This window comes from Microcebus murinus, chromosome 4 (genome assembly GCF_040939455.1).
Source record: "Microcebus murinus isolate Inina chromosome 4, M.murinus_Inina_mat1.0, whole genome shotgun sequence".
In the NCBI taxonomy this organism is placed as follows: Eukaryota; Metazoa; Chordata; class Mammalia; order Primates; family Cheirogaleidae; genus Microcebus; species Microcebus murinus.
In genome coordinates this window covers 87,529,719-87,541,106 of record NC_134107.1, presented here as the reverse complement: position 1 = coordinate 87,541,106, position 11,388 = coordinate 87,529,719, and the positions used below count along the sequence as shown (strand labels likewise).

The 11,388-nt window shown below is 38.6% G+C and overlaps 1 protein-coding gene across 3 annotated transcripts in view; it reads right to left on the bottom strand.

The window, feature by feature from the left end:
• Positions 1–2,119: 2,119 nt before the first annotated feature.
• ELMOD1 (ELMO domain containing 1) overlaps positions 2,120–11,388 on the bottom strand; it is a 62,116-nt gene continuing 52,847 nt past the window's right edge. For all 3 annotated transcript variants that reach the window (XM_012773718.3, XM_012773719.3, XM_076002478.1), the window contains 2 exons: positions 10,487–10,620; positions 2,120–3,556 (listed from right to left, as the gene is read on the bottom strand). In XM_012773718.3, the coding sequence (XP_012629172.2) occupies positions 3,384–3,556; positions 10,487–10,620 (307 nt within the window). In that variant the 3' untranslated portion in view covers positions 2,120–3,383. The remainder of the gene's footprint in view (positions 3,557–10,486; positions 10,621–11,388) is intronic.

Sequence of the window (11,388 nt, the reverse complement as noted above, 5' to 3'; positions counted from 1 at the left end):
AGCATGGTCCTGGTATGTGTTAATAGCATAAGAAGTCACCAAATATTAGCACTTGACATGGAATCTGCACCAGAATCTCTTTCAGCTTCTAGGACTTGCTGTTATACTTGGTTGTGTTTTTTTGTCATTTTGTCTCTAGACTAGACCAGTTACTTCAGTCGAACCCCCTGAAGAATTAGAGGCATTGATTTGTCACAATGGCTCAATGGCTATAGGCCTAGCTGACACTTTCCTTTTGTTTATTTATTTATTGTTAATTTTTACTTTTTTAAGAGACAGGGTGACAAGCTATCACCCAGGCTGGAGTGCAGTGGCTCAATCATAGCTCACTTGAACTCCTGGGCTCAAGCGATCCTCCTGCTTGAGTGGTTGGGATTGTGGTATTGAGACACCACGCCTGGCCACTTTCCTTTTTGTCTATCCTCTCCCTCTTCTATCATCTCTCATCCCATTTCCCCCACCCTCCACCAACTCTGGTCTCCTCCTCATTCCCATTCAACTTGGACCTGGCCTCATAGGTTTATGGATCAAGATAATTTGTGGCCATGGAGTTCAACTGCCAGGTTTTATTTTCCCATCACCAATTTGGGCCGAGTCTGTGCAGCTGGGCTTCTCGGCTCAAACCAAGCCCATACTTGTGGGGCGGTCTGTAAGATTTTGGGTGGTATCCTGGTTATGAAAGTGTCTATGTGCCTACGATGTATTTCTGCTAGAGGTTAGAAAGCAGGTTGTATTTGCTTAATTAATTGTGGGTGGACAATCCCTATACTTCACGTCTGTCTCTTGGTCTCTCTTGGTCACTTAACTTCTTGGTTTCCTCAACTGTCCCAGTTTGCCTGGATTGGAAGATACAGCGTAAGGTCAACCTGTCTCTTGGGATTGGTATATGTTTAAGCCTCTTTTCAAATATAGGAAAGATGGTGGGTTCTCAGGCAAAATATTTTTTCAGTATAAACTTTTTTCAATAACAAGAACTGTAAGAAGGAAAGTCAGATTGAAGTCTCCAGTTTCAGAAATGGTGCTTCAAAGGGTTTTCTTTCTGGAGTGCAAACTGGAATGTATATGTATCATAAGAAGTAGTGTTTTGGAAAGCTTGAAAGAAGCTTGCTACATAATTTACATTTTATGTGGTCGATCCTTGTTCAATGGAATAAATATAAGCCAGCTAAAAATACTCCAAGGAAACACACATATAACATGTTTTTGATGCTGTTGAAGCTCTCTCTTCTTCTTTTTCTCACCTCACTTTATGTTACTGGAGCATGCATCTTCTACAAAGTGGTGTGAATGAGAAATCTAATAATACTCAGAACTAGAAGGAGCTGTCAGAGCTTGTTCATCCTAAAATTGTGCAGCCGTGTTAACATACAACAGAAAGGAAGCATTCGAGGAGCTGGGAGGGGAACTCTTAGCTTTGTTAGCATCAACCATCTCTACCTGCACCGAAGAGACGTGAGCTGGTGTAAGTGCCACATGCTGTCAAGTCATGTCAGTGGCACGGGACCACAGCAGATAGAAAGAGGCAATGAACGCATGTGGCTGGCGGAGGCTGTGCTGCATATGAAATCACGCCTCATTACAGCAGCTGTGGTGGAAATGCAGGGCTCCCAAGACGGGCCATTTACTAGGTTCACAGGGTCTCACTTACTCAGGAGGAATATATATTCTTGTCATTATGCATTGTACACATCATGTGTTAACTACCCCCCTTCCTTTCCCTATTCTAAGAAAGGGCACAAGGCTGTAATAGAAGCATTGCAAAATGCTGCCACCTGGTACGTGGTCAAAAGGCAAAGGATAGTTCAATCCCCAGAGGGGTTACACTAGGCAAGGAAACAATGGGCAGGTAGTGTTTCTGCTTTATTGGCTGTCTAGCAGTAGCCAAAGCAGCCCTCATAGGAAGTTATGAAGACAAAGTTGGATCTTGTTCTTTCATTAAAGCACCATTAGGTCTCAACATCAAAGAAGTCTCTCAGACATAACACATTCTAACCCACACCTGGGAACTCTGAATGATGGCATGATTTATAGTCAGCTCCAGGTTGTCTGCCTTTGACAATCTACCCACTCACGTATTTGCATATGCAGAAGCCGTACGAGCACAAAAATATTAAAATGAAATCCACTATATGTTACAGTAGAATGACATGTAATTTATTCATATAACCGACAATTAGGCAGTACTCAAAATTCATTTAAATAAGCAAGTGATTACACAAACATCTAATAATACTAAAATTGATAGTCAGAAGGTATAAAATACCATGGGTATGAAATGCCATGGTAAATACTATTCAACAGACTACAATCATAATTCCAAACTAAATCACGGTTTTTAAAATAATTTTTAGCAGTTTTGGAATGATTTGACTTTTCCCCTTCCAAGCAATTTACTTCTTTCAGTGATACAAGACAAGGTCATTATTTTCAAGAAATATTGCAGAGTGACATAGCTTAGGTCACTCTCTTGCCACACATTTGCTTGCAAATTATTTTTTAATATTGCTCCTTGACATAGAAAACAAACCAGTCAGCACTTAGTTCCCCAAGCAAAGGTGCTTGGATCAGAACAGTGCCAGCGTGTAACTCTGAGTTCAGCAAGAGGCAGGCAGTGAAAAACCTTTTGCAGCTTTTGAAATATGTTTACTTCTTTTCTGAGGCTCCACGCATGACAAACATATTTAGGCATCCAAGCCCGTGAAATTATGGGAATAAGTTAATTTGATGTCCAGATGACTATGACACAGTTGCAACTGGGGCGGGGGGAGGGGGGAGTTACAATAGAATTCTGCAGTACTTCAAACAAAAACAGCTCCTACCTAAAGTGACTTCTTATAAGCCTGGTTACATTTTCATGAAGCGCAGCTATGTTTGCAGGAACAGTTTGGCTTATCATGTGTCTGTCTGTATTATTTTAAAGTCTTATACTTTATCAGAATGAGGTCCAAGCATGAACTTGGCTTGAAAAGCTAGCAGCAGTAGTCATGAAACATATCAATAAATTAAAAGGTTTTCACAGAACGAGATTCAGCTAAACCTCTTACATACAAAATACAGCTAGAGAAATACGATTCTTTAATGCTGAATTATGAGGGGGAGGGAAAAAAAATCTAAAAAAATAGAAAACTCTCTCCCTACCTGGGTATCAAGGCAAGATGTAACACTGCATAATGCCACAATATGAGCAGTCACTGGATGACAGATACTCCAGAAATAGTGGTATCTGGGGATCTTGGAATTATGACCAAGAGATGAAAATACTGTACCAAAAGGCATGCATACAATCACTGTGTGCATTCAGTGTGTGAGCTGTGACCTAAGCAGAGATCTAACAAGACAATGAGGCAGTGTTCCAGGGTATCCATTAAAACCAGTGTGGGCGACTACATGTTGATTAAACCTTCCGAGGCAGAAAAATGTGGGCACAGCGCCATGTCTGGGTTCTGCAGCTGTTTGATGATTCTCTTGCGGAATTTCTCCCGCACGCGATTAAATTCCATTATGTCCATGGGGTCCTCTTCAATCCAAAACTTATGAAATTCGTGCATCAAATAGCCTGTTAGAGATAATACAATGGTAAGAATGTAGAGGGGGAAAAAAAAGTCCTTCAACCACATTGAAAATCACCCTGAAAGCTGAAGGAGATGTTGGGCCAAACAACGTCAACCATGGAGCTTAAAGAAGACATCAAAATACAGCAAATAATACCACGGTTTTTTAAGATTATTCTTTAAAACCAGTGCAGTAGAATCTGCAAGCTTTTTTGCAGTTGATCCTGGAATTATTCTCTTCTCAGGCAGGAAGACAAATCAATTCTGCTGTTTCTTGAATATGAATCACATCGAGAACATACTCTGAGAGGCTGACAGTGACTACTTCATCCTTCCTCTCCTAATTAAATTAACATAACGGTCCAATTTTTCAAAATTATTCCACTCAGCCTTTTCTTCTCTCAATATTCGGTTTAACTAAAGTTTTAAATTACCCTGACAAATCAAACAAATGCATTCTGACAATCTATTATGAAACGATAAAAATTGTAAATCACCTCTGAACAACAAAGACTGGTCATTAAACTACATGAAATTGTTAATCAGACTTCCTTGCTCCGAAGCATAATTTCATATAGAAGTGCTTTTGTGTCTCAAATACGTTGTCTGTGAGTGATCTGGATTGGAAAAACTTGGGGGAGGATAAATGTTAACTATATGATATAAGAACCTATGCATTGTGTCCTGTTCCCCACTGTGCCCACTCCCTCTACCATATTTGTTTGTTTGCTTTTATCCACCACATTTAGAATTGAAATGTAAATTCAATTCACATTTGACATCTGTATGTAATAAACTTATTGCAAGCTCAGGTGTATCTATACATTAAAAAGAAAACTATTTAAGGAAATAATCCTAATTTAAAAAAAATAAAAAGAAACATAAGCATAACCAAGTTTATCTTTGTCTTAATGTTAGAAGGCAGTAGAAAACAGGAGTCAGAAACCTGGTTTGAATCCTTGCTGCCCCACCTCATGTATAAATGGAAATGGGGAAGGAGTGAGCAGTGGACACAACTGGGGTGGGGGGATGGGCAGAGAATTTGGAACAAACATGCTCAATTCTAACAGTTAAAAAAAAAATCAGTAGCTTTTGTTTTCTGGTAACTTGCTTTGTCTGGGAAACCTTCAACATAGTTCCATGAAGCAGTGATCCCCAACCAACCTTTTTGGCACCAGGGACTGTTTTCGTGAAAGACAATTTTTCCATGGACTGGGGATGGGGGAGATGGTTTCAGGATGATTCAAGTGCATTACATTTATTGTGTACTTTTTTCCCCTATTATTGTTACATTGTAATATACAATGAAATAATTATACAACTCACCATAGGTTGGGGTCCCCTGCCCTAAAGTGATTTTTAAAAATCTTTACTTATATTTCACTATAATACAAAATTAGAAGTGATCTTCACTGCCCCCAACATACACTTCCAGTTGAAGGTTACTTCCACAGACTCACCCCTGTGATTACTCATCTCATTATATTGTGGAGTTTGCTTGTACATCTTTAAGCATGTGGTTTCTCTACAGATACAGGAGGAGGAGAAGGGAGAGAATTTCTTTACTTCACATTTCTTTTGGGCTGACTGTTCCATTTCTTTTAAGACTAGCCTGTCTTGGGGCCCTCCACACACAATAACTGACAAGACCGTTTTTAACACTTTTCTGACAGAGGCACGTGTCAACCATTGCCCAATTGGCCTCTGGGTTACACAAGCCAGGGCCCCCCTACCACTGTCCTGGGGACCTGGCCACAAAAGAGGAGCCTCAAACCAGAGGTATTAGCCACCCTAGGAGCCATCTCATCTGTCCCTGTTCATCTGGTGCTTGGATTCCTCAAGGTGGCCTCTAGGCTTGAACTTCTCTGATGACAACACTGACTGGATGGACCAGAAACCTGATCTGTAAAAGGTTCTTCTCCTCCTTGGGCCAAAATCTGTTGCCCTGTATTTCATAGAACAAATTCAACCCTTCTCCAACTTAAGTATCTGAAGTGTGCTTTGTGGCCCCAGCATGTCTCTTTTCCAGGTTAAGCATCTCTTTTTCTTCTCACCATTCCTCACATGCCATGATTTGGAGTCTGCTTGTCATCTGTCTGTTTTAGTGCATATCAACAAAAACATGTTTCCTCTGATCTCAGTATCTTATTCAACAAAAAGAATTCAACCATCTGTTCATTTCAGGGACTGGGAAAACTCCTAACACCCCAAGAATGGTCTGGGGTACTTGTAAAAAATACAGATCTTTCCAGATTTAACCAGACTTGGAATTAAGTAAGATGAATCTCATGTCACTAAAGTTGAGAACCTTTGGTCTCGAATATGCTCTCTTTTCTAAGTAAATTCCCTTAGCTTCTTTCTAAATATTACAATTTTTATGGTTCTCAAAGAAATCTATGATAATTTATAATTTTATTGTTACTATATAAAATACACACATAATTTTCCTGACTGCTAAGCTCAAATAAACACACCTGAGCTATTTTGTATGTAAAGTCAGGTTTCCAACACTATAAATTAAAATCATCCGTGATGCATCTCATTAGTATTTCATGAGTGACAGCATCTTTACTCCTACTGACAATGATAAGCAGGCACTGTGAAAAAAATGACCACTTAATGAAGAATTCACTTTTCTGCAATGTACATAAAAATGTTCACTTTTCTATAATGGGCAAGTATATTGGCAATTCAATGTAAGCGTGATGTATTGTGACAAAGAGTTATAGAAGAATGCAGATCCATTTTGTTTTCCCATATTTCTATCTTCCATGCAATTACAGAGAAACATCTTGAAAGGTTTGAAGGGCTAGGGTAAAGCTAGAGGTGGGAGTGGCTCATAATCTCAGGAGCCTTCCTCTAAAGCTTGCAGACTGATTCCCTGGGACCCTCTTTCTCTAGCCCATTGGGAAAATTTAGAGACCATATAACATGATCTTAATCAAAATGCAGAAATGGTAGCCTGGCTTCAAAGGTACATATTATAATAGGATCATAAAACTCCATTCATTTACATAAATTACAGAATCTTCAAAAATTCATTTGGTCAATTGGTCACTGACCCATCTGCCGATTAACAAATACGTAACAGACACAGTAGCAGGTACGGAGGATGAAGAAAAAGGTCGAGTTCCCAGGCTACCTGATTCTCAGTCTCTTGGAGAGAGGCAGACAGGTATATGATTTCAGCTGATGATCTGTTGGCTAAGGAAGCTAACAAAATGGCATGGAAAGGAGAGGGAAAAAACAGAGGTCAGGCTACTGCTTATAGTATCTCATTTAATTCTTATAACAGCTTTGTGGAGTAGGTGATACAGAGTTTCTATCTCTACTTTGCAGACAAGAACGTGGGACTTAGACAAGATACTTGAATGACATACAATTACTGTTACAGCTGGAAGATGGAAGCCAGGCCCTGAAATGAGCTGACTTTCTACCACTGCAGCAGGCTGCCTTTTCCAGTACATTCTGTTCCTCTGGTTCTTATTCTTACTGAATAGTTCCATCTTTTGGAGGTCAGAGGAAAAATAATTCCTTTTCCTCTTCTGGCCACTGTACTTTCCTTCTGCTCATTATACCTAACCTCACTCCACTTCAATGGGACTATATGTTCAGCGGAGCTTTAGGTCGAATGCAATTTTTTTAACATACTGCCTTGGCACACAGTATTACTTAGTGGTCACTGAATAATACTGTGAAGTCAGAAGGATGGAGCTGTTACATTCGTATATTCTTCAACCTAGATGAAATATTTGTTTTGAATACTAATTTGGCTTTCCAGCTCAAGCCTGCAGCATATTTGTTGCTGCTTGACTGTATCTTGGCTTTGCTTCAATGCATTCAGTTAGTAGAGAGCAGAGACATCTGCAAGGACATAGGTAATTGCAAGAATATTACAGAGGAGACGTGCAGAAGCGATCATGTCCGATGGAGGCTCAATGCATCTAGGGCACCATTTGCTTCCCCTAGAGAGCCCTGAGTCCCTCTGCCTACTCCTCCCCCACCCACCCCAGTCCACAGAGGGATTGTCGCTGCTTCCAAAACCTGGTGAGGGCCTTGGGGAATAAGTAATCTGCTTGTTCATCTGGGCTTGGATTCTCTTGGAAGCACATCAATCCAGGCCAAGGCTAAAGTTTTCCAGAGATCTAACTCCCCTTCCTCCTGCAAAGTACATAGTCCAATATTTAGCTTCCCATCCATCCGTCCATCCGTCCGTCCGTCCGTCCATCCATCCATCCATCCATCCAATCATCCATCCATCCATCCATCCCTGCCTCCCTCCAACAAATAGTTACTGAGCACCTGCTCTCTACCAGGCTCTGTGGTGAACAAAACAAGTGTTCCTACCTTTAAATATCAATTTCTTATGATTCTAACTCTGATTCTTTCCTGGGTGAGCTCCCCGACCATGTGGCTCTGATATTCTCTTTGGTGCTGATGAATCCCAGATCTGTAGCACGAGCCCTTCTAACCCTTCAGAGCCCCAGAGACTCACATTAGAATGCCCACTCTGCAGCTCCATATGGATTTCCCAAGAGGAACTTACCCTCAGTGTGCCCCAAACTAAACTCATTCTATTCCACTCGAAACTGCTTCCCTGATTTCACTAAGAGCACAGTAAATACAGAATAGAGTACGTATAATGGGCTAAGGTAACACAGGAAGAGGTTTTGTTTATCTACATGTTTATGCTTTTGACGTGGTTTGCAAAGCTCTTCTGGATCTGCCTATAGCCCCTGCTCTTACATTTCTAATGTCATCTCTTGTCACTCTCCTCTCAAATCCTACAGTCTATTCCTTCAATCCACATATTCTTTTGCTTGATGGCCTTTGCTGGACCACTCAGCCACCATTGCTTTATTTTCTGCCACTCACCCTTCAGGACCCATCGAAAGTGGCGTTTGCTTTGGGGAGCTTTCCCGGACTCCCAGACTGAGTGGGCTGTGCCAGCTGTAGGCCTTTTCAATTTTTAAAAACAATATCTTTACTTCCTCAGTCACAAAATTCTTCCTACTACATTTCAATTATTTATTTAGATGCTTGTCTTCCTTGGCCCAGAATCTGATCTGTAGTAAAATCTCAATAATATTGTTGGAGATGGTCAGAATTGTTACAGGAGTGAATATGATCATTCGATTGTCAAAGTAGGAGCTGCAATTAATGTATTTAAGGGACTTACATTTTCCATTAACAAGCATAAAGTATATGTGTTTCAAAATTTCCTTCTCATTTTTATCTAAGTTTTATATATACACATGTAGTTCAGAGTCAAATAGTTTAACAAGTCTTGCTACAAAACAAACAAACAAACAAAAAAACCCCCAAACCAAACCAAATAAAAAATAGCAGCATATCCTGTCCTAATTCCTGGTTCCATAAAGCAAGATTTCAATACTTTCAGCTGATTATTTTGATTATTTATAACTCTAAATAACATGCTTTCCATTGCTTGATTTTTTTTTTACTTCTTTTTATAAATCTTTTTTTTCTTTTAGATCTCAAGACCATTGAGTACTCTTTATAAATCTTTATTGAAGATTTAGCTTCCTTTTACCCACCCCAGCCACACAGTCACTTACTTTCTCACACTTTTCTTTACCTAGTATTAGTAACAGTCTTCATTGTTTATTTGCTCAGTTTTCTACTTAATTTAACCCTAAACTATCCCCTAAGTATGCCAATGTCCTCCCAATGTGTTCAAACATGGTAGATAGTCTATCAATTTCATTTTCTTTAAAGAATCTCTCCCAGAGCCTTCTGACTTTCTAAAATCTAGATTTATTATTTTCAGCCTATTGCATAGATATCATCTTGGGCTTTCCCTTCACCCTCATCCTGAAGATTCCCTTCACTACTCTTCTGGAACAGATTTCCTGTTTTCCAGATCCCATTTATCCCTTTAGGATTACTCTCTTATTTTGTGGAAACATACCCTTCAGGAGCTTTCTGATAAAGGTACAGGGAAGTAAAATATTTAAGACTTTGCATCTGAAAAAAAAAAGTCTTTATTCCATTCCCATAATTAATTGGTAAGTTAGAATTCTAAACTAGAAATCATATTCCCTTAGTTAAAAAAAAATTCTCTTAATTTTTGAAGACATCATTTCACTGTCTTATAGATACAATACTACTGTTGAGAAGTCTAATGTCATTTTCATTCCCAAATCCTTATGTGATAGCTTTGGAAATTTTGAGGATCATCTCTTTCTAGGGTCATAAAATTTCATAATGATATTAACCTTGGGGTGGGTCTATATTAATCTGTTATTTTGGTGCTTACTACCTTAAATATGAGAACTCATCCTTCAGCTCTGAAAATTTTTGTTGATTTATTTCTTTGATTCCCTCTCTTTAGTTTTTACTGTTCTTTTTCTGGCACTTCTATTTTTCAGACATAAGACTTGGTGGAAGGGTCCTTTAATTTTTCAACCTTTTTATTTTCTATTTTTCATCTATGCTTTTTCTGGGAGAGTTTTTCAACTTTATCTTCTAATCCCTTCTTGGAGATTTAGTTTCTGCTAAAACATAGATCTAGGAGTCAATTCAGGTTGTCTTCAGAACCTGCACTCTTTCTGTGTGTGTGTGTATGTGTGTGTGTGTGTGTGTGTCCTGCAATTCACATTAATTCTCGAGAACCTGCACTCTTGAGAGGTCTCCCATGAGAACAGGGGAAGAAAAACACCCATGATGTCTTTGAGTCAGACCAGATGTTGATACATTGGAAATATTTTTTCTTCTTTCTTTTCTGGAAAGAGAAAAATCCACCATGCCTGAAAATATAAATGTAGGTTTTCGAATGAGAAAACAAAATTAAAACCAAAGGAGGACATTCAAGGCCCCCAAAGCAGCCAAATCACAAAGATCTCGCAGCTTCGAGCCTTGTGTGGAGTGTTCTACAGAAACCGATATCGATAATTAAGCAATAGGACACTTACAGAACGTTTGTTGGAAGTGAGACAACGTTGGCGCTTCTGGGGCAATGTTGTAGAAATGGGTTTTTAGAGCTCCGCTAACCAGTAGATTATATGCCAGGTCGGTTATATTGATGCCCACAATTGCAAATGAGTACCTGTAAAGTGTAAACCATAAAACCAACCATGCATCACATATGGGAAATAAGCATTTAAAAAAATGCTAAGCTGATGTTTATATTACCATTAAATGATCAGAGTGGCAGGTTGTTGCTCTTCCCTCTCTTCGACCTACCAAAACCTTGACTTTCGTCATTTACTAGAAAATTTCAGTGATGTATTATCAAGAGAATTGAAAGTTCATATGCTTTGACTTGGTAATTCCGTTTCTAAACATATGATAGAAAAAAATCCAAAGTGGACCAAGCTTTACAGAAAAGGATATTCATCACTGCATTATTTTTAATGGCAATAACATGGAAACAATACAAATATCCTAAAAAAGATGACTAATGAAATAAATTGGGGTAATCTCATATAACTTATGATAACTGAATAAAACTATATTTTTAAAGAGTAAGCAAGACATAAAACATTATGGATAGAACAAGCTGAGTCTTATTAAATACAGATGTGCATGGAAAAAAGGCCAGCATAAAATGACACAAAATATAATATGGGTATGCTAGAGTAATAAGATTGAGTAATTTTTTTGATTACTTTCCCATATTTTCTAAATTCTCTATCATAAATTATTTATTACTTTTAAGATGAAAAAATTTAAATAAATATCTTAACACAGTGTATATTTTCTAGGTCCATTTCTATATGTCTACTAAAAATTAAAGAAAACTGAGTTCTTAAATTCTCTTTGCTAATATAAATCCAGCACTGAAAAGAAGTTTTCCGTTCATAAATATTTTTGG